Source organism: Cervus elaphus, chromosome X (assembly GCF_910594005.1).
Source record: "Cervus elaphus chromosome X, mCerEla1.1, whole genome shotgun sequence".
NCBI lineage: Eukaryota > Metazoa > Chordata > Mammalia > Artiodactyla > Cervidae > Cervus > Cervus elaphus.
Genome location: NC_057848.1, coordinates 34,708,744 through 34,732,836, shown reverse-complemented (window position 1 = coordinate 34,732,836; position 24,093 = coordinate 34,708,744). Strand labels below are relative to the sequence as shown.

The following is a 24,093-nucleotide window of genomic DNA, read 5'->3' as shown; positions in this document are numbered from 1 at the left end:
CTTAAGACTATGAACTAGACACTCAAGCCTCCCCCTCCATTCAGAACATATGTAGGAAATTCGGAAATTAAGTCCTGATCTTACTAAAATCTGTTTTTGTCATCTTTAGTGATACTGAGGAGGTATGATTCTGTCATGTTCCCCCCTTCTACTACTTATGGGCACCATCTATAAATTTTTCCTTAGGTATAAAATTTAGAGGAAGACAGGGTTGCTTACAAAGGAACAAAATACATTTCAAAGATTTTTTAACCCCATTATGTTATCTCTTACATTCCAAAGTGGCATTTAGAAAAGACAACAAAGGCACACACCAAGCTAGTAAGTACCAGAGAGAACGTAATGTTTTAAATACGAAAAAGAGAAGGGAATTTTGTTTTGGTGGGTTATAGTTCTTTCAGCTACAGTGCTGTGCCAAGTCTCAAACTCTGAAAACTTAGCATGGGAAAGGTGCATTTGTTTTCCTTTTACCTGTTCCGAAATAGCACGAAAGAGGCAAGAGGCATCCTTGGCAGTCAGCTTTCGAAACAGCCCTAAGCTGCCTAAATATTCATCCATTGATGCCTCATTCAGAGACTTCTGGCCGCAGTACTTTTTCCATCCTTTATGCATTGTGTACAGGGGATAGAGGTGGGCAGGGGGAGAGGGGAACACACGTGTGGCAAGAAGGAAAAAGCAGAGCGCAGGAAGGAATAGGTAGCAGTGACAAGGGCTTGCTTATCCAGGTATCCGGAAAGGCATGAGAAGGCAGTTGGAGTCAGCGCTGCAGAATCTTGGCACTTCTCACGAGCAGAAGCAAAGGGCTGGCTTGCCCAGGATAAGTCAGGACCCTGTGAAAAGAAGAGGAAGAGCCGATGCTCCTACAAACAAAGAACTTGATTTGAGAAGGAAACATGAGAGGGAGCAGGAACTTGCAGAGCTATCCAGTTGGGGAAGGGTGGGATTAACCCAACCAGCCAAAGGTTGAGAGAAATATGCACAAGCAGCTGAGCTTTCTGACCAAAAGGAACCTGAGTTTGCAGCTTAACTCAAGGCAACTGCTGCACGAGGTTGCAAAGGAACTGCAATAAGGCTCAGGTGTGTATGATGCAGCCCAGCCCACATGACACTGCTTTAAGACCTCTGCCAGAATTTTCAGTCTCTGCCCAAGTTCGCTGCTCCCTTCATAGTTTCATGGAGATGAGAGGGGAAAAAAAATCTGAACACAATTAACTAAGTAAGCTTTTTTACTACCTTAAAAAAACAAAGAAAATGGGGGTGGGGTGGGGGACTCCCTTAATCTAAAGTGGTAGAGGTCACAATTCAAGTAAACTGCCAAAGCAGTTATCTGGCTATTCCAGCTATGAGATTTAAATAATCTCATTTAATTCTCCTAGATAATAACCCTCTGCTAGGATCATAGAATGGGCTTCCCTGTTGGCTCAGCTGGTAAAGAATCTGCCTGCAATGCAGGAGACCTGGGTTCAATCCCTGGGTTGGGAAGATCCCCTGGAAAAGGGAAAGGCTACCCACTCCAGTATTCTGGCCTGGAGAATTCCATGGACTGTATAGTCCATGGAGTCGCAAAGAGTCAGACACGACCGAGTGACTGTCACTTTCAGGATGACAGAAATTAAACCCATTAGTTATACTAGGAAACATTGACACGTTCTTGACTAATGTCTCCAAACTATCGTATAACATTAACAGAGAAATTGCAAAAAAGGGTGTTTCTCTGAAAATGCAAACAATTAAAATGTAAAATTTAGTGTAATGAAAAATATCTTACCCACAAACTTTCTAATGGGCTACATTTAAAATTCTGTGGCACAGCACTAGAGGCGTGATTCAATGTTTAGGGCACTTTTCTGGAAAGACTGCTCTGAATTCTGAGAAAACCAAAGTAAATATGACCGTTCTCTGTAAGCCTCAAAAACAACTGGTCACTCGCATTACCTGATTCCACTGTCAAGTATTAATTAAATGCCAAAATCCAATTTCGTCCTTACTTTTTCTAAGTGTTTTTAAAAAATAAATAGATCTAAAGCTGGTTTTGGAGAAGCTGTAAAATTAAGCTGCTTTCAAAATTGTTTTTCTGTTATCTGTGGCTCCAGTAGTAATGACCACTGCCCCCTATAGGAAAAGCATCAGTAATCAATTTTACAGTTTAGGAGTGAAATAAAAGCATGGTAGAAAAAATAAAACCTTTACCTTCTTTAACATGCCAATTTGAAATTACCTTGACTAATTTCTTTTTTAAAGAAATCAAAACACTGGTGCAAACATGGTTTGGGAAGAGGAATCACCATCTTTCTTTAAGACCCCAAATTCACTGAGAAAAACTGAGTTACAGTGAAAAAGTTATTTCATTTTTGGCATTTCTTACTTGTAGAGAAAATAGACATTCTTCATATAGTAAATATGAAGTCCTTTAAATTAAAAATATTAACCCATACATTTCATTTTGAGCAAGGGGACAGAAAAAGGGAAAATGGGAGAGAGAATCAGAAAAGAGGAGAAAGAGTGGGAACAGAAGAAATATTAAAGGCAGGAAGACAAAGATAGATAGAGGAAAGTAAATGTAAACACACAGAGAAAACACACAAAAAGAGAGCCATACAAATATGATTTTTGATGAAGTTGCAAGAGCAGCGCAATACAGAAAAAAATCACATTTTTATCAAACAGTGCTGGAAGAAACACTTGACAGCCATATGCAAAAAGAAAAAAAAATGATCCTCAACCTATACCTCATATCTTCTATGATAACTCAAAATGGATCAAAGATCGAAATATAGAACAAAACTTCAAAACTTTTAGAAGCAAGCATAGGAGAAAATCGTCAAGACCTTGAGTTAGTAAAAGAGAACTTAGGTATAATATAATAAAAGAAAAACTGATTAATTGGACTTTACCAAAATTAAGAACTTTTGCTCTGCAAATGACACTGTTAGGAAAGTGAAAACACTAGCCACAGACGGGAAGAATATATCTGTATATCACCTGACAAAAAAGCTTTGTACCAAAAATATATAAAAGAACTTAAAAGTCAACAATAAGAAAACAACTAAACAATTTTAAAATGGGCAAAAATTTGACTACATATATCACCAAAGATACAGGAATGGCTAATTATAGCACATAAGAAGATGTTTAACATCATTAGTCATTAGGAAAATGCAAATTAAAACCACAATAAGACGTCACTACACACCTACTGGGGTGGCTATGATAAATAATACAGACAATAACAAGTGGTAGCATGGTTGCGGAGAAACTGGATCCTAAGCAAAAGAAGCCAGATGCAAAAGGGGCATGATTCCAAAAGATATGATTCCATCCATATGAAATATACCACGTCTAAAGAGAAAGAAAGCAGGTTAGTGGTTGCCTGCAGTTAGGATGGGAATAAGTATTAAATGCAAACAGGCACAAAGGATCTTTTTGATGGATAAAAATGTTATAAAACTATTTTGTGGTGATGTCTGCACAACTCTGCGTATTCACTAAAAATTACTAAATTGTATACTTAAAACTCTGGTGATTTTTAAATAGCTTTATAACATAGTTCACATACTATACAATTTACTCACAAGGTACATTTCAATGACTTCTTGGTATATTTACAGTTATACATCCATCACCACAATCAATTTTAGAACATTACCCCCAAAATGAAACCCCACATCTCAAAACCATCAGCCTCCAATTCTCCTATCCCCACCAACTCCAGGGAACCACTGATTTATTTTCCATCTCTATGTATTTGCCTATTCTGAACACTTCAAACAAATGGTATATAATATACAGTCCTGTAGAACTGACTTCTTTCACTTAGCATGATGTTTTCAAGGAGCACCTATGTATCAGTATTTCAATCCTTTGTATAGTTAAGGTAGATTTTATTTATCCATTCATCAGTTGACAGCTATGTGGGCAGTTTCCACTTTTTGACAATCAAATGACTGATGCTGTTATAGACATTCATGTGCAAGTTTTTGTCTGGACATTTCTATTCTCTTGGGTAATACCTAGGAATGGAATTGCTTCAGCTGTGCTACTGTCATTCTCATCAGTAGCATATAAGAGTTCCCAAATCACATTACTGTCCATCTCTTGGATTACAGCCATCCCATGTAGGTATGAAATGGTACCTTCTTTGTGTTTTCTTTTTTTTTGCATTCCCCTGATGGCTAATAATGTTGATCATCTCTTCATGTACCTACTGGTCATGTGTTTATCTTTAATGAGATACTACTACATACATCATAGAATGACCAAAATATTTTTTTAAATGACAATACCAAGCATTGACAAAGATGAAGAACAACTTGAACTCTCATATGTTGCTGGTAGGAATATAAAACAGTACACTATTTTTCCACTCTGGAAAAATAGTTTAGCAGATTCTTGTAAAATAAAACAGAATTGTCATATGACCCAACAACCCCACTTCTGGGTAAATATCCAAGAGAAATGAAAACTTAAGTTCACACAAAAACCTGCACATGAATATTTATAGCAGTTTTATTAATAATCACGATTCCTCCCAAGCTGGAAACAATCCAAACATCCTTCAACTGGTGAATGGAAAAACTGTGGTATATCCATAAAACAGAATATTCCTCAACAATAAAGAATAATTAATCATGAATACATACAAGAACATGGGTGAATTCCAAACGCACTGTGCTAAGCCAATGAAGAGAGCTTCAAAGGGTTACATACTGTATGACTGCATTTATATGACATACTGGAAAAGACAAAACTATAGAAAGGGAAAACAGATCAGCTGCTGCCAGTAATTAGGACTGCAGGAAAGGGTTGACTATAAAGGGATGACAGGAGGGGATTTAAAGATGGAGTGGAAGAGTTCTGTATCTTACATTATGCATTTTTAAAAATGTATATAACTATACATGAAAATGCTAATTCTGCTATATTTAAATGTAAAAATTACTAAAACAAATGCAGTAGAAGGAATAGAATTTATAGTTGAGGAGCTCACAAAACAGACAAGGTTGTAGAGATAAAAACAAGGAAATTAGAGGATCAATTTAGGAAAGCCAATATCCAACGAACAGGAGTCCCAAAATGAGATGAAGAAAGTGCAGGGGAAGAAATAATGATGACGACGTAAGGAAAATTCTACCACTGCAGTATATGACTGTCTATATTTAAACTGAAAGAGTCCATGAAGTAGTCAGAACAATGAAAGCAAAAAAGATGATCTGCAATGCATGTAATAACATTTCTAAAGTCAGGGAATAAAGATTCTAAAGCTTTCTGAGAGGAAAAACAGATCTTATACAAAAGATCACACATAAATAAATTCTCAACAGAAGAATTAGAAGCTACAACTTCATTAAACAATGAAGTTCAATATTTGAGGGGAAATTATTTCCAACCTTGAATTCTATACCAAACTGTCAATCAGATGGGGAGACTAGAAGAAGGCATTTTCAAACTTGAAAGATTAAACAATGTGCCATCCTTTATCAGAAAGCTAGTGGAGGACATCTGAAACCAAAATTAATAAGTTAAACCACAAAAAAGGGGTGGGGTGCATGGAATCTTAGAGAGAGAAGATTCCAAAAGAGAAGCGAAAGGAATTTTAAGGTAAGGATGCAGGGGAAATTCCAGGAGGACAGACTTTTAAGCAGGACTAGACAGAGAACCACCAGCTGAGGTAAAATAAAACTATATCACAGACATATTAAAAAATAAATAATAATAAGTTACAGATAACCTAGCATGTTTAAACACACTAGGAAAGATGACCTCCTTGGCTGGAGAGCTTGAAAATAGTTCTACAGAAAACTGAGCAAACGAAAAAAACAAAAATGAAGTAGTTTTATAGAAAAGTAATCAATCAAGACAACATGGCTCATATGTGAATATTTACTAAAGAAATCATAATAATGTCAATGCTGAAAACAGATCTCACCATAATTGGTAAACTAAATTTGTTTTTGTTTTTTAAATTTAAGTATCACCTATAGACTTCCTGGGGCTTACCAGGTAGTTCAGTGGTAAAGAATCCACCTGTCAATGGAGGAGATGCGGGTTCAATCCATGAGTCAGAAGATCCCCTGAAGAAGAAGATGGCAACCCACTCCAGTATTCTTGCCTGGAAAATCCCATGGACAGATGAGCACAGGACTTAGCAACTAAACAACAACAGACTTCCTAAAATGGAAGAAAGTGAGGAAGGAGATAAGGCCTCTCTTCCACAGTAGGAAGTCTATAGATGATGTTTAAATTTAAAAAACAAGTTAGAAAGCATCACTTACAAAACATATGTTTACCTACAGGAAGCAGGATCAGAGATGAGGAGGAATGGGACACAGAACTGCTGTCTCTTGTTATATGCCTTGTAGAACTAGTTAATATCTTATATATTTACATGTATTATCTTAGGAAATAATAAATTAATTCAATAAAGTGAGCAAGAAACAGAACAGCATAATAAACTGGGAAAATGATACGCAGAATGTTACAGCTAAAAGGGACCTCTTGTTTTACAGATGAAGAAATAAGTTTCAAATAATTATAAGACTTGTTCATGTTTTCACATCCAATTGGCAATAGTACTAGGACTGGAACTATATATTGTCTCCTGATTTTTGCAATTACTATAGAAGGACTGCATTCTAAAGAAGATATAAACTAAGACTCAGAGATGGGTAACTACAAGTTATGTTCCCCAAATTAGTACAATAGGACTTTTTAAAAAAGACCTGTAGGACATTACTAAAATTCCTCCTGTATATAATAGAAAGCAATTTCATAGTAATATACTGTCCTTTGAAACATCTATTGCACTTGAAATCCCAATTGGCTGACTATTCTTCCACAGCAAACTACTCCCAATACTGCAAACTTCTAGAACAGTGGTTCTCAAGGGAAGGGCTTGGAAAAAGATTGCCCCATGCCCAGAAATTCTGATTCAGCCAGGGCTGGGCTGGGTCCCAAGAATTTGCATTTCTAATGGCTTCCCTGGTGGCTCAGTGATAATCTTCCTGCCAATGCAGGAAATGTGGTTTGGTCCCTGGGTCCAGAAGATCCCCTGGAGTAGGAAATGGCAACCCACTCCAGTATTCTTGCCTGATTTCCCAGAGGAGCCTCATGAGCTATAGTCCACGGGGTCACAAAGAATTGCACACAACTTAGCAACTAAACAAGCAGTTCTGAGGTGGTGCTGATGCTACCAGCCCAGGACCACACTTTGGGAACCAGTGCTCTAGAACAAGGTGTTCCACCAGTTATTAATAAGTGTTGCTGAGAAGAGAGTTTCAAGGCCCTATACTATAACCCCGTATGCCCATTAGCAAAATTAAAGGCTCCAAGGAACGCCAAAGTTACCTGCTTAACTTTGACCTGGTCTTTCCCATAAGGGGAAATAAAAGGCCAAGTCAAAGTTAATCCACCTTCAATGTGGGAGACCTGAGTTCGATCCCTGGGTTGGGAAGATCCCCTGGAGAAGGGAAAGGTTACCCACTCCAGTATTCTGGCCTGGAGAATTCCATGGACTGTAATGTCCATGGGGTCACAAAGAATTGGACACGACTGAGTGACTTTCAGTTTCAAAGTTAAACAGGCAACTTTAGCATTCAAGTTACTAATGGCTTTTAGTGCACTATAGCTAATGCTTTCAAATTTTCAAAGTCTGAGGAATGTTACTCCAGGAATTCTTCTGTGATCTAAATCTAAGGTTATTGGAATAATTACATTAGATACTGCATGTCAAGTGCTTACATAACTGCTTAATAAGTATTTTTTGCTGTTGTTGTTTGGTTGCTAAGTCATCTCCAACTCTTTTGCAACCCCATGGACCATTAGGTTCCACTGTCCATGGGATTTCCCAGGCAAGAATACTGGAGTGGGTTGCCATTTCCCCCTCAAGGGAATCTCCCCAACCCAGAGACCAAATCTGTGTCTCCTGCATTGGCAGGTGGATTCTTTACCACTGAGCCATCAGGGAAGCCCCCTATTAACTGCTATATGTCAAATAAAAAGGTTCACTAAGAAACTCTTCTTTGGTCCAAAAAAAAAAAAATAGGTAAGAAACAGAACAATTTCACCTAAATTCTACTGAAAATCAAGCCATAATTCAAATATAGCTTCTCAAAGGCGCTTTCCCAAACCTTAATGCATCTCTTCCCTTTGACATTGAAAATAGGAAGAAAAACAATTGCCTAAAAGACCTTTTAAGCACTGTATGGGTATAGATTAAAATAAATTGAAGAAAATAAACATAATTAACAAATCATTTGACCTGTCATAAAATTGATGTGCTTTTACAACAACTTTTCATACCATAATTCAACTTGAAAAAGGGCTTTGTTGCTTTAACTGGAATTGTCTATTCCTTCTTTCACTGATGAAATAGGGAAATTCTCTATACTATGAAGAATATAAATACTAATAGTTTTAATTCTAAGGTAACACTCCTTCATGTTTCTATGAGTAAATTAAATATGCCTGGATTTTTTTTTAAAAGCATACACTGTCTGTGACATATATGGTATAGTTGTAAATGTATAAAAATGCTTTTGAGTAATTATTTTAATTTCTAAGAGACAATACGGTATCATGAAAAGATTATGAACTTTGTTATGCCATTTCAATCTGTCTGCATTGGTTTCCTTAACTGTAAAATAAAGTTGACAGGCTATATGATCTCTAAGCTCTCTTTCAGGTCTAAGGAAGTGTGATTCTCTGTGAGTCAAAAGTGGGTAACAGATGTGCCCTCCCTTTAGATAATCAAATTTGTGATCAACATTAACCATCGCTTGTAGGGGGATTAACATATTATCCTGGCAAATTGTGGGACTGAATGGCCCACATAAAAATAAATAATAAATCTTACCTTGCCAAATGAAATAAACAGACTTGGATTTTTAAACATAACAAATTTCGTATCTATGTGTGGTGAGGGATGTTAACTAAACTTATTGTGGTAATCATTTTTTGCTATGAAAGTGAAAGTCACTCAATCATGTCTGACTCTTTGTGACCCCATGAACTTACACAGTCCACGGAATTCTCCAGGCCACAATACAGGAGTGGGTAATCATTCCCTTCTCCAGGGGATCTTCCCAACCGAGGGATTGAACCCAGGTCTCCTGCACTGCAGGCAGATTCTTTACCAGCTGAGCCACCAGGGAAGCCCTTATTTTTCACTATATATACATATCAAATCATTAAGTTATACAACTTAATGTTACATGTCAATTATAAGTCAACAAAACTGAAAAAATTAATCATAGATATATTTATATAACAACATGTGACAGAAAGCCTGCTGAAAAGGCAATTAGCATTTTTTTAAAAAAACTGATAAATCATTTACTTCAGTCATTTTTCAGTATGAAATAACACGGGGCCAATGGGGAAAATTGCTCTGCAATTCTACAGAAACTTGTTATGGTCTTTCATTACTGAAAAATATAATGGTAAACTTTTTAAAAAACATTTTTAACAGCACCCTGAAACTAGAACCTGCCACTTCTTTTCATAGTGAACATTTAAACAGAATTAACAAGGCAAGATTAGTGAAGAAAAGAAATACAATGGTTCTAAAACAAAATCTGGCCATAAGGCCCTATACCAACTCCTCAAAGTTTTAGGACGGAGGCAATAAAAAAAATAACTGACTTCTCAGAGCAGTTATTCTTGTTCAGATATGCAAAACAGAACAAACATTATCAGGAGCCACTTGCTTTCATTTCCTCTCTTCCCGAGTTCTACCCGAAGCATTCTAGTACAGATTAGAAAAAAAGAAAAATAGTACTGTTTAAAAATATATTGACACACAAATACTGAAGGTTGTTTTTTCTTGTTTTTTAAGCTACTTGCAGTGTCCAGTCTACAGACAGACAGGGGATTAAAGGAAGGGAGAATAAATACCAGAACATTCTTTTGTTTTGATATACTGAAGAGACTCATTCCCTTACTCCTCTAAGTAAACTTTAATTCTCTAACCACAACCCCAGCTAGAAACTGAATATGAATTTAAATATGAAATTCAAGGAAGACTTTGCTTTATTACTTAGGACTGAATTCTAGGAAAGTATCTCTAAGCCTATACTCTTACTTCTTAAAACAAAAACTCTAACCAAGAGAAATGTATTATTTCAACATTTTTTTTTATTTTCAAACATGCCACACATGTCTTAGAAGTCACCTATGAGGGAAACTAGTTTTACTAATTTACAAATGGAAAAACTGAAATTCAGAAAACTACTTAGGATAAAACATAGCAATGTTCTTCACTCCTAAATTTGGGGAGTAGGTGTATTATCTACTCTCTTCATACAGTAGTAGAGAAACAATCAGTATATTCTGGAAAAAAGAGGAAATGAACAGAAAAAGATGCAATATATGGCCTCTCACAGACATTCCAACAGTGACTATCAGTTCAGCAAATACCTTAGAAGCACACTTGACAGTAAATGAGTAAATTACAAAACGATATTGCTTTACCAGATAGCCTAATGTAATATATCCTAAAATAACTACTATAAATGTATATAATTTTCATTTAGCTCTTTTTATCAATTAGAAACTACTACAACAGTTTTTGGGTTATAGGTACTGAGTTAAAGTATTCAGGTTAGTTTCAAAATGCTGCTTGGCATGTTTCAAATGAGAAAAGTTTATAATTTGTATTATATTATAAAAACTGGAAGTCACTAAACTTAAATGTATTTAATCAGAGAGTTTAATTATAAAGGAGTCTATTATCATTAAATATTAATGAACAATGACCAAGGAATGAAATTACTGAAGTTGGCCTCCATCGAGGGATTCTTAACCTAGCACAGCCTCAAGGTACCTGTAAATTCCTTGTAATTCATGGCAAAATGTTAGTACAAAGAGAAGCAATAGTTTTAAGTATTTTGAAGGGTTTCATGATCTCCCAAAAGCTTAAGAACTACTGCCTTTGAGAGCAGGACTGTAGCCATCAAAATGCAATCATGACATGGGAATTCCCTGAAGGTCTAGTGATTAAGACTCTGTGTTTCCACTGCCAGGGGCATGGGTTTGATCCCTGCTCAGGGAACTAAGATCTAGTAGGCTGCAGAACACAGACCCCCCACCCAAAAAAAAATCAATCATGACAGAGTATCAATCTGCCAGGATATAGTAAAAATTCATAAAGAGAGTAAGGATCTAGAAATGAAATACCGGGATGGGGAATAAGTGTAAATCTATGGCTGATTCATATCAATGTATGACAAAACCCACTGAAATGTTGTGAAGTAATTAGCCTCCAACTAATAAAAAAATTTAAAAAAAAAAAAAAAGAAATGAAATACCAAAACAGATAGGGCATGATGGTATTAAAAACCGCTCAAAATATTTTTTAAGAATCAATATCAACATCAAGAAACATGTATTTTACATTGCCGTTTGAAGCTAGATTTTTTTGCTTATCTTTTATCTAGCCACCTAAAAAATCATAAGAATTGAAAGAATTATGCCAGATTGTACTAGAATATTCATGTAAGGAATAAACCATTTAACAAGGAATTAAGTGTGATTTTGTGGTTATCCTCTGTACTCTTTTACTGGAAAACACTATAGCTACTGCTTTTTATAAATCTCTGATTTTTAACACCATGTCTGTCCAAAAATCCCCAACAGGTATCGTTATTTGACAGATCTTTAAATACCACTAGAATATGACATAGGATCAGCACTGCTATGTTTTAGATGCTATTTCTATAAACGCTTGATCCTACAAACTTCACCATATCATGTGATGGTCATAACATCTTTCTTCTGAATGAGAGCCATACTAGATATTTTGAAGTCAAGTCAAAGACAGTGTGAAGTGAAAGTGTGCAAGATGACAACGTTTCCTAGTCCCAATACCTAATCAAGATAATGAGAAAAGACTACTAAGTTACAGAAGTGCATTTATCATTTACGGATAGTCTACTGTTTTTCTGGCAGAAGACTCAAATATAGTTCCTCCTCAAGCATACTGTAAGAGTACCTCCAGAGCAGGACCCAAGTCTAGAGTCCTGCTAATACAAAAAGTAGATTCTTATCATGCATTTGTTTTTTTTAAAAAGTAAGAGAACAAATAAATAAGTGGGCTTGAGACATTTAGGAAGTAAAGCTGAGAGTACCTATTGACCAATCATATATAAAGGATTGGAGATGGTAAGAGTTAAAGCCTGGAAGACTGACTCAATGGTGACACCATTAATAGAGATAAGGATCTCAGAAGCATGAAAAGAAGATTTGTTTGGGGCACATCAAGTTTAGGATACTTCAGAAATTTATGAGACTGACATGACCTATAGGCAACCGGAAATACCATGCAGGAGCTCAAATCACAGTTGGGGGATATATATGGGGAGACAATAGGAGAAACCCTGGGAGTGAAAATACCAAGAAAAAGTATATAAAGAAGACCAAAAACAGAGCCCAAAATACAAACATTTTAAGAGAAAACAAGAGCCTGGTAAATAAGTTGCAACCAGGTAACCAACTGGGAGTTTAGCAATCACTATGCTTTCAAATAAGCAATGTAAAAACTGAAATAGATTGCATAGCTACAATCACAACTCCCAGATCATCTTTTGGGTATTTAAGTAGCATAAAACTACTTTTTCACATTATGCTATGAGGTCAGTCTCCTCATTTGCAAAATGGAACAATAGTAACTATTTCATAAGGTTATATTGTAAAGGAGTATGTTTGTGTAAAATGTTTTAAACAGTACACCATACACACTAAACAGCCAATGGGTGTTAACTATTATTTTTCATTCCCCACTCCCCCATAAAAGTATGGTACTAACTGTTTAGCAGAAAATTGATTACCACACAGCTATCAGGACCACTAAGTCCAAATCATTTCCAAAACACAATTTTAAATAATCCGCCCACACATCCCATTTCTCAGACCATATGAAGATTTTTGGTCATCTCTGATAATTTCCTATTTTTAACAAATCACAGAGATTAAGTGCTTACATTATTAACATGATAAAGCACCAAGAAAAATTATATTACTGTTATTAACATGATAAAGCACCAAGAAAAATTATATTACTGTTAGTCATTCCTGACATCCTTAGTGTTGGAAAACTTCCTCAAATTATCAAAGTGGTACACATTTTTATATTGCCCTGTGTCGACATGATTTGCCTTTAAAAACACACAAAGCAGTGCTCTAATTCTAGGTTCTAGGTGTCTAGAATCACTAAACAGTACTTTGAGATGATTACTTTTCAATGTTGCAGAACTACACAACAAGTTCATCAGTTCTACTGTCTTACCTAATACCAAATCCTCTTTTTTTCCTTCCAAATTATAAGCACAGTCTATTATAAATTCTTTACTTTCCAAGCATCCTATAACTTCACATCACCTTTCACCTACTCCAACATCAATCAACCTTCTACCATTACCTGCCCACCTCTGAACCTACCAACAATGTGAATTTCTCGAAATGCTAAACTTTCTCTTTCACTGTCTTAACCTCTCAATATCTCTCAACATAAAACTGCTAAATAAACTGCACTGCACTTAGGCACTGATTTCAAAAATCTGAATCCCTGTCAGGTAATGAAACTAACCAAATTTTATTTTACTGGATCCGTATTTCAAATAGAATTTTGGTTACCATTAATTTCTTCATAAGGACCAATTAGACAAACATTTGGCAATTAATTTATCCTAGCCTCTTTCCTTATCTGCAAAATGAGTGGTTTGCACTAGGAATTTTTAAAATTCTCTACCAATTCCAAAAATCTACAATTCTTTGTCTTAAAGTCTATTTGTTCAATCTAGTATCAATCCTATCCATGGCATTTTGCTAGATTCCAAAAACTCAGGAGTCACCGGTTTCTAAGTCCAAGGTAAGGTTCCAACACACCAAAGGAAAACCCAACTTAGTGAATTGTGAAATTCCCACTAAAATAAACTTTAGGAAATGAAGAAAATCTCCCTTGGATGTGATTAAAGTAACTAAATACTAGGCAAACATAAAAAAGAAAACAAAAAGCTTACAACATGTATTATGGTATCGTACAAAGAGCACAGGAATGGGAGTCAAGAAGTTGCCTCTAGCAGCAGCTCTGTCAAAGGCTATTATTTTCTTTTATTTTTTTAAAGGCTATTATTTTAGACAAGTTGTGACCTCTGGCCTTCTTCCTCACCTGAGAAATGATGGGAATGGACTAGATGATCTTGAGGATTCCTGCCAAATCAAAATGATTCTAAGATATTCTCTGATTTTTAAACCCCACAACTGATACAAAATTTCCCACAAAGCTGAGTTGAGATGTCACTACACACAACTGACACCACTGGTTGAAGCCTCTGCTAAATGAAATAATGAAATCTGGGTTATGTACTCATGTGGGAAAGAAGCAGAGGATGTAGGGCTTTTTAGTTGTCTAATGTTTAAGTAGACCCTTTCATTTATTTCTGATTCCCTATGGCTAATCCTCCATGACATAAGATAATTAAAAACTGAGTGATCAACATGAATTTTAAGCCACAATTTTTCTCAAACTAGAGAAATACATTTAAAAGAAAGCCCAGAAAAGTGAAACTCTATGGATTTGAATAGGGACTTTCCTATAGTATTTGGTTAACACTAATATATAATAGAATTATGATTATGGTGCTGTAAATTCTCAACCATGTAGATATAGATTACTCACTTTTTAGATTAATCACAGCAAAATTTTAATCCAAGTTGGCATCCTCCTGCTACCCAGAGTACTTCTCAGCCACCACCTTCTACCATTAGTAAAAATTTATTTTATTATTAGCCTAAGTAAAACATAATTAGGAAAATAAATCTACAAAAGCATTATTTAACGCATCCCAAGTAAAATGTTCAGAATATTCAAATCTTGGGATAATACAATTGAAAATAAATCTTTATAGTGAATGCTCTACTTTTATGGATCAGTTATATCTAAACTTTCTACCAAAAACTGTCAATATTTATGGATAATCTAGTTTATTTTATAGGTCTTGAGACTACTTACCCTATTCAGAATTTCATAAAGTATCTATTTTGAGCTATGTGACTTTTAAAACTATACATTTAGGGCATTATACACCTCAGATCATTTATTCATTTGTAAAACTAATTTTATAAGGACATAAATAATTCCTCTATGATGCTACAGTAAATGTTTCAATACCACTGTAAGAGGGGTGTCCTTAAAAAAAATAGCAATTCCTATTGGCACAAATGCTTTTTGATTTACTCTTCTCAAACCAGTAAAGCTTTGACATTGGGTAAGATTATTTTTGTCACTTTCTATTTATACTTTATAGGAACAAAATGAATACATCCACTCCACTCTATTCTTCAGGATAATAGTTTCTTGAAGTATAATAGATCAACTGACTCGAAAATTAATCTTTTTAAGGTAATTACTGAGCTTATATAAATAATTTATTTCACAGAACACAACCAATCATTTTTGTTTTGTTTTGATTTGGTTTCTTAGAGTATGAAGCTAAAGATTCTGACTCAAATTTTGTTTACAAGTCTATTACTGTTTCATTGTTTTTCTAAGGAACATAAAGTAACTACATTTGAGGTTTTTGTCAAAGCTTTCATATTTAATTCTTTTTTTTTCATGATTCCAAGTCCATTTGGGATTCAAGGATAAACTGTGTGAATGTTCACTACATATTTCTTTTACTAAAATAAGAAGATTAGGAAAAAATCTAATAAACTTGTGAAACTGCAATTAGAATTTGGACCCAAATGTTAACATTCACAAATAAAATTTTCTATACATTCTATAGATGTAGGAGGCTTATTAATTTATATTATTCTATAAACATATACTCTATATTAAACTTGATTTAACCACATTCCATGGGTTGAATTTGAGGGGTGTTTTTAAAGTGTTGAGAGTTTAGTGTTTATTTTTGTAATCCAACAACTTTATCCAAAAATGCAGAAAATTTTTCTGGCTGGCCAGGAGGAAAACATTTCAGTGTTGATAAGTCCATTGACTGTAACAGCCCAGGAAGCATGCTAAAACAAAAGAAGAAAAATATTAGGTAACATGGGAGAAAATTTCATAATTCAATTCTGCCCACTTGATGACTCAATCTAACTTCCAAGAATATTGTGATGCTTCTCAAACTATGTGAATTTTAATGTATTTTAAAATTACAGGTATATACACTAGTAATTAACACAACACAGAGCTTATGTCAATAGCAATGTAACAGACACTTTTATCTTTTATGTCAACTAAAATATTTCAGAAATGTTATTTCATGAAAAATGTGGTCATATGGTTTTGGAACACTTCTCAGGACTATGCAGATATAACCTGAAGTAAAATTAATTTATGAAAACAGAATAAATGAAATCAAGAGTGACAGCTACAAGACAAGCACAATAAGCTGGGGAGACTACTAGACCATGCATGAAGATTGTAAAATAACTTTTTTTGCTAGTAATTTGCTATTATAAATCCATATATAATTAAGCAATGTACAATCGCCATGCATGTTGGAAATAAGGTTTCAATCACAACATAAAACTATTACTTCAAGAAATTTAATATTAAAGCAGCCACTTAAGTTAGAACAGACATACAATCATCCAGCCTAGATTTGCGGCCAACAAATAATACACCTAAAATGAAAATACAACCAATTATGGCACTCATGTGTGTGACTTTCTTGAAATTAATACAAGTAAAAAAGAATTCTAGAACTGAAAAAAGATTAATAAACTGGAGATTTGCACAACTGCCCTTTCAGTCTGAGAGTCAGAAAGTGTTTTACACGTATTCCCCTGAAATCAATGTGTCCCCTTTTTTTTAATATACTAACATAAAAATCAAAGCTAATTTAATATTTAGAATGAAAATACTCATTAAGGTATTTGGAAAAATTAACTTGCATAAACTAAGGAAGATGATTATTTATTCTTCAAAAATGGTATTAACCCATAACAATCTCAACTACCTAAGGACAGATATGTCAATTACCTGCAGCCCATGTAATTTTTATTATCTGGCTTCTCCCCACACTCACAATATTGTAAGAATGGCTTCTATATTACAAAGCCACCCTGACATTCCCTCTCCTCCATCATTACAGGGATTAGAACACCAACCATTGCTCCTGCAACATTCAATGAATCTGTCTCCTCTCAATGAAAATAAAAATCTAAAAAAAAAAAAAAGAAAAGAAAAATCTTTGTTTTGTGTTCACTGACATATGCCAAGTGTCTAGAATAATGCCTGGCACATAATATGTACTCAATGAATGAACAAGTATTTGTTGAGTGCCCAAGAGACAAAAAGCATAAAATTAAAAGAAAAGTTTATGTTCTAGTTTAAAGTTTATTTTAAATTTCAACTTTTAATAACATAAGAAATATTTATTTTGTAATACTTCCATGAGGTTTTTTTCCTTTTAAAACATCAAATTAGGACTACATTTAAAATCAAATAATTGGGAATTACTGACCTGACCCTTTGGCAAGCTTCTAGTGTCTGAAGAAGAATTAATAGAAAACAAACCAGGAATTTTCTTCATCCTTCTATTGTGATGTTGATCAGTTCTTGCTGAATTCTAATATACTTCTAGAAAATAATACTCCTTACCAAAGAGCAATTCCTCTGCTTAAAATACTCTTTTAAAATACTTATTAAACATAGAATAAAACCAGAATTTTTATGTGAGCTCTCCTCACCCAGCTTCATCTTCATACTACAGCTACCCTTGCTTACTATACTTCTGCCACACTAACCCTCTATTCCTCAAACACACCAAACTCCAAGCTCATTCCCAACGTAGGGCCTTTGCAGTTGCCGCTGTTGCTTCTGACTCTAGAGCTTCACATGACCGGGTCTTTCTAGACATTCAGGTTTCAGCTCAAATGCACACCTAGTCATGCCTTCCCTGACCATTCTAATTAGTCTTCACCCCAGCTATCACATCACCCTGCCCTATTTTCTCCATAACACATTTCACCATGTGAAATTCTCTGGATTGCTTATTTATGAACTGTTTAATGTCTATCTCCCACCACTGGAACACAGGTACCATGAGAGCAGGGACTTTATGTCACGTTCAGCACTGTATCCACAGCACCAAGGGCTTCCCTGGTAGCTCAGTTGGTAAACAATTCACCTGCAATGCAGGAGACCCCAGTTTGATTCCTGGGTTGGGAAGATCCACTGGACAAGAGATAGGCTACCCACTCCAGTATTTTCGGGCTTCCCTGTGGCTCAGCTGTAAAGAATCTGCCTGCAATGCGGGAGACCTGGGTTTGATCCCTGGGTTGGGAAGATCCCCTGGAGAAGGGAAAGTCTACCCACTCCAGTATTCTGGCCAGGAGAATTCCGTGGACTGTACAGTCCCTGGGGTTGCAAACAATCGGACACGACTGAGTGACTTTCACTTTCCACAACACTAAAACAATGCCTGCTATGCATTAGGTATAGTTGAATGAATGAATGAATGAGTAAATTTAATTCAGGAATACCAGTGGATTTACTAAAGTCAAAACCTTAATTGAAAATATGCAAATGCCTTCCTTACATAATGAAAAATAATGAACTCAAAAGTTTATATTCTCAGAGATCTGCACACCCAGATGAACATACAGACACATGTGCACACACATTCAGATATTCACATGCAATGGAATAAGCATAGACACTGAAAGAAATACAACACAGAGATCACAGTCAAAGTAGAAGACAAATGAGCAGGTTTTACTGGTGAGAAACTCAAAATGTTTGCTAAGTGGGAGAAAATAAGAAGTCAAAGATACAGGTTGGTTAGGTAGGCAGGTAAGAATAGCTAGGAAGGAATTAAGACAAGAGGTCAAATAATCAGTTTCTAGTATACCTGCAGGTACAGTAGAAGAGATGCCCGTCTTTGTGTAGCTGCTTTGCCAATTCCAGTTGATGATTGTTCATCAACTTTTCATTTATAACCACTATAAGTGGCTTTCTTTTCTCCAAAGTCTCCAAACAGCTTCCTGCACCTACAAAAATATACCAAATTTGTCAATATAGTTTTAAAAAAAGTTAAGGTGCTTCACCAGGCTTTATGGCTTGAACTCAAGGCAACACTACAAGCCTTTTAATCATACATTCAAAATGACAAAAAATAGTTATGACTTGCTCTCTAGTAAGTGTTACAAACCTGACTAGAAAAATACAATTCTTTATCACTGCCAACAATATTAAGACCTATGATTCAGTGCTTTGCAACCTGCCCTCCAGTAGTATGCCCTGGGCATGGGCCCTGAATACAAGTAAGATTCAGGTTCAACATACTGTACACGAACCCATTGTTGTTGTTCAGTCGCTTTGATACTCCTTATGAGTCTGCCTGTCAAAATAGGATAAATCTCCACAAACATGCACATATACAATATTTGGGTCAATTCAACTTTTAAATCTAAACTCATTTAGATAGCTTAAATGGGAGCGAGGAGACTGTTAAGTGAGCAAATTCTTTTGGGGTAGATGATGCCAGCACCAGACTGTTATCTGCCTACCACTTACTGACTGGACAAGTTACTTAACCTTTTAATTTAACAGAAATATAAAAATTCTTCCAAAGCCAGCAGCATCTCAATGACCAATCCAACTAATTAGCTGACTGAACAGTCCTGCAGATCTAAGTGCAGATATTAATTTCAACTGACAACTCTTTTTTTAATTTATTTATTTATTTATTTTTTCAGTGGGTTTTGTCATACATTGACACGAACCAGCAATAGATTTACACGTATTCCCCATCCCGATCCCCCCTCCCACCTCCCTCTCCACCCGATTCCTCTGGGTCTTCCCAGTGCACCAGGCTCCAGCACTTGTCTCATGCATCCCACCTGGGCTGGTGATCTGTTTCACCATAGATAATATACATGCTGTTCTTTCGCGACATCCCACCCTCATCTTCTCCCACAGAGTTCAAAAGTCTGTTCTGTACATCTGTGTCTCTTTTTCTGTTTTGTCAACTGACAACTCTTAACACATATCATTGGATTTATCATTTTGCCCCTCTGTGTTTAGGGTTCCTAACTCTAAAGCTGGGCTTCAGTGATTGATTTCCCATTTTCTTATCACCCAGAAATTATAAATCCTCTCCAACAATGTTCTCGGTCTCGACTGTTACACTGAAATCAGTATTAAATTCAAAAGGGCTACTGGTGAGTTATCCTAGTGATTTTATTTTATATCAGAAAGGTTCGAGTTTCTGTTCTTATTTATGGTCGATCAAAAACCAAACCGGGCGATTTCTAAGGCACTTTACCTGCGTGACTAATAACAAGATCTGCTTTCTGAAGGTCTTCCTTCAGTGAATCCTTGTACCTGTAAACATCCAAAGTGAATGACTCAGTACTGAATGGTTCAGGTACCACCTTTCCTCTACCTATTTGTAGGACAAGTCGGTTGTAACCGAGGCTCTGGATTATCTGAAATGGGAAAAAAAGAAAAAGCAGGCCTTTTAATCAAGCCACTGGAAAACAGCAATGACGGCAACAAATCCCCCAATCGAAGCACGGGATGCCAACTAGCCGAACTGGAGCCCATTTGCTAGTTTTTCAAAAGGCTCCTTTTCCCCCGTCCTGGGCCCCAACGTGGCGCCTCACTAACCCTAAGCGATCTAAACGCCCCATCTCGCCACGTCGGGCAAGCAACGACCCTGAAAGATGGAGAAGGCAAGGCAAAGACTCTTAATGAGACGTTGCAAACTAGGGAGGGAGAGTGAGGCACAACGTCGTCTTGGCCCAGAACTGGGGCTGCGGGAACACGAGCCCTGAGGAAAGGACGCGCTCCTGGGATGCGCGGGGACGCCGGCCAGGAGGGCGCCTGAGGCGGAGGGAAGGCGCAGTGGCCTCGGAGCGAGGGCGGCGGGGCAAAGTTGGGGCGGGGCGGGGGCGGCGCGCCAGCAGGACCGGTCGGCTGGCGTCGACGGTGTGCGTCGACGGCACGCCCCTGAGCGGGCCTGAGGAGCAGCCTGCGAGGCGGGCGCGGTCCGGGAGGCGGGCCGGAACCCCAGCTCGGGGAGGCGGAGCCGCTGGAAGGAGGGGCGAAGGCGGAGGACGGAGAAGCGGAGGCGGAGAATCGGCGGGGAAAAGCCGGGGGGGAAGGAGGAGCTGGAGAAGGATGGGGAGGAGCGGCCCGGGAAGGCGGAGGGGAACAGGCAGAGGAGGCGGAGGATTCTGAGGAGCGGGGGAGCGGGAGGAGGGCCCAGTCAGGCGCCGGGAGGAGCCGGCCGAGGGGCGGCGGCACCTGAGGACGAGCCGCTGGGGGTTCTTCGCGAGCGCCGCGGTCAGGCAAGGTTACCAAGGTTAGCGGTCAGGCTGGCGGCAGCGACTGGCGAGCGCAGAGCGGCGAGCCCAGCCGCCGCCCGTCCGCCCCCCCCCCCCCCCACTCACTTGCAGACTGTCGTGCGCCGATACACACGCAATGAGGTCGTCAAAGCTGGTGGTCCCTACAGTAACAAAAACGCACTTCATCGCGCGGGTTCCGCAACCCCGAATCGCAAGGGCCGGATGTGACGTATCGGAGGCCACGCGGGCGGCAGTGTTATGTGCAGGAGGCGGAAGTCGGCCATGGCCACCAGGGGGCAGTGGGCGTGTGGTCTGTGTCGCCGGGGATGGGAGGAGAGCAACGACTGCTCCTGGCCTCAGTGCTGGCCACTTTTGTAAGCCTTTTGCGTGTAGGAGTTCACGGGACTCTCATAGTAAGGAGGTGGGAAATTGACAATTCGTTTTGTTTTTTTTTTTCCCCCACAAAAGTGGGATTTAAAATAATAATCATGAAGTCTCACACCCTTATGTTTGCAGCCTGGTTCGGTACCACAGATCTTTGAATGATAACAGAAGTTTGGGATTCTTTATTGACTACCTTGTTTTGTCAAGAGACATTTGAGGGATGGTTTTACTTCCAAGTCTGTTCAGGGCATCTGAAAAAAAAAGTCCCTTTTAAAAATCGCTCATTAGCTTGGGCATTTTCATCTGTGGGTCTCAAGTAGACGGAGCCCTACAGAGTCTCTAGCAAGCTTTAGAAAGACGGTAATATCAATTAGCAAGCATTGTGTGTAAAATAGAGGCGTTAAGGTCGGAAGCCTACGTCTCGTCTTGGAACCCATTCATGTAACCATTTAAAACGTAAAATTACCATAAATTTAAATTCTAAGCAAATATAAAATTATATGTTAGCATGAGTGAATACAGCAAACGTGTTATAGTCAGGTAGAGAGGTGATTTTTCAATCACCTTTGTGATTTTGTGGTAGGACAAAAACCTTCTTTGTCCTACCATCATGACTAGAATCATTGCCTGCTTTATTTCATTCTAATGTTTTCTGTATGTCCTACCTAAAATCTCAGTTTAACTGATATGTATGCTTTACACTGCCTGGTTATATACAGAAGAGATGCTATGAGAAGAAATTCTTTTAAATACCAGAGAGGATTGGAGGTAAATTAGACCTTAAACATGGGCTAAAATTACCTATGAAATGGAAACCCATTCCAGTACTCTTGCCTGGAAAATCCCATGGATGGAGGAGCGTGGTAGTCCAGAGTCCATGGAGTCACAAAGAGTAGGACACAACTGAGTGACTTTACTTTCACATTCACTTTCAAGTGTATTTCTAACAAGACTTTCTCTATATCTTGAGACTTGAATAAATGTCTTTTTGAGGGGTGGTATGCTGCTACTCCTTTCTTGATACTGAATTTTGTGAATTAATTAAACTAGTTTCATCTGGAGGAGGAAATGGCAACCCACTCCAGTATTCTTGCCTCGAGGATCCCATGGAGAGAGTAGTGTGGAGGACTACAGTCCAACACGACTGAAGTGACTTAGCATAGGTACATACAGTTTTATCATAACAGTAAATAAAGATCATGGTTAAATAATAAAATATAAGCATAAGCATATTTTCTGCCCAATAAAAGAATAAAGTATGAACATTTATTGGAATATAAAGACAAAATATTCCAAAATATTCTGTAATTCAGAAAGATCTTGCCTTGTGTTTGTGATATTTTTCCTATATCTGGAAGATATAAATTAAAGGGGTGCTGTTCTGATGAACTCATGGAGAGCAATAAGCACAAATAGAAGTTGAATATTCTTAAATTTCTAGAAAATAAGAAAATTGAATATGTAATGAAACAGAGCCTTGCCAAAACTGAGTTTCCATGCTGAGTTAGTGACTAATTTATCTGAAACTTTTTTCCCTTGCTTGTCTCTTCTGGTCCGAATCCCTTTCATGTCCCCTCTGACCTCAATCCTATGCTAACTGAGCACTAATCAACCAGAGTCAGTCCACTAAAATTGCTGCTGTTGCAGATGTTATCACTCTGGTAAAATCTCAGGTTGTTTCTCCAGGGCAAGATGAGCTCACAGACCCCAGAGCGACCGTCCAGAGAATTCTAAACCAGAGACATTTTGACTCCTGAAATCATGATTAAGAAATATCAGAAATGTCACTTTGTGCTTCCCCTTTAAAACATCCCCAAAATTCAAAGACCAAGAAGGAGTGGACCTGAGATTTGTATCCCACTCCCTTACTGTGCAGTGCTTAGTGGCTCAGTCGTGTCTGACTGTTTGTGACCCTATGGATTGTGGCAGGCCGGGCTCGTCTGCCCATGGGGATTCTCCAGGCAAGAACACTGGAGTGGGTTGCCATGTCCTCCTCCAGGGGATCTTCCCTACCCAGGGATCAAACCCAGGTCTCTGGAATTGCAGGCAGATTCTTTACTGTCTGAGCCTCCAGGGAAGCCCCACCTTCCTGGATGCCCTGCAAATAAATCCTTACATTGCTGCAAACTCCTGCTGTCAAGAATTTGGCTTACTGTGGCACAGGTATATGAGCCTTTGCTTGGTTACATTAAATCTTTAAATGTGCTAGACTTTAATTAAAAATCTTCTTGCAGAAATTGATCCAGAAACGTTTTAAGAACCCAAGGTTACATAATTAATGTAAAATTTTGGCAATTATGTCTTTTCTCTGTCTTTTAAGTGTTAAGTATGCATTTTATTTGCTTGGCTGTGTTTTTCTTATACAGGCTTACTGATCAAATTGATATTACTTCTAAAAGATTTATGATTATG

At 37.4% G+C, this 24,093-nt stretch overlaps 2 protein-coding genes across 10 annotated transcripts in view; one reads left to right on the top strand and one right to left on the bottom strand.

The window, feature by feature from the left end:
• ALG13 (ALG13 UDP-N-acetylglucosaminyltransferase subunit) overlaps positions 1–21,527 on the bottom strand; it is a 75,089-nt gene extending 53,562 nt beyond the window's left edge. The window contains 7 exon segments of the mRNA XM_043895316.1: positions 472–619; positions 621–691; positions 693–802; positions 805–830; positions 18,858–18,996; positions 20,274–20,436; positions 21,403–21,527. Coding sequence (XP_043751251.1) covers positions 472–619; positions 621–691; positions 693–802; positions 805–830; positions 18,858–18,996; positions 20,274–20,436; positions 21,403–21,483 — 738 coding nt within the window. The 5' untranslated portion in view covers positions 21,484–21,527.
• DCX (doublecortin) overlaps positions 21,203–24,093 on the top strand; it is a 378,912-nt gene continuing 376,021 nt past the window's right edge. For 6 of the 9 annotated variants that reach the window (XR_006339728.1, XM_043895330.1, XM_043895329.1 and 3 more), the window contains exon 1: positions 21,603–21,718. The gene's annotated coding sequence lies outside the window, so the exon portion shown is untranslated. Of the gene's footprint in view, positions 21,315–21,484; positions 21,719–24,093 lie in introns of those variants that run through there. The other 3 variants (XM_043895318.1, XM_043895319.1, XM_043895320.1) reach the window with 3 other exon arrangements.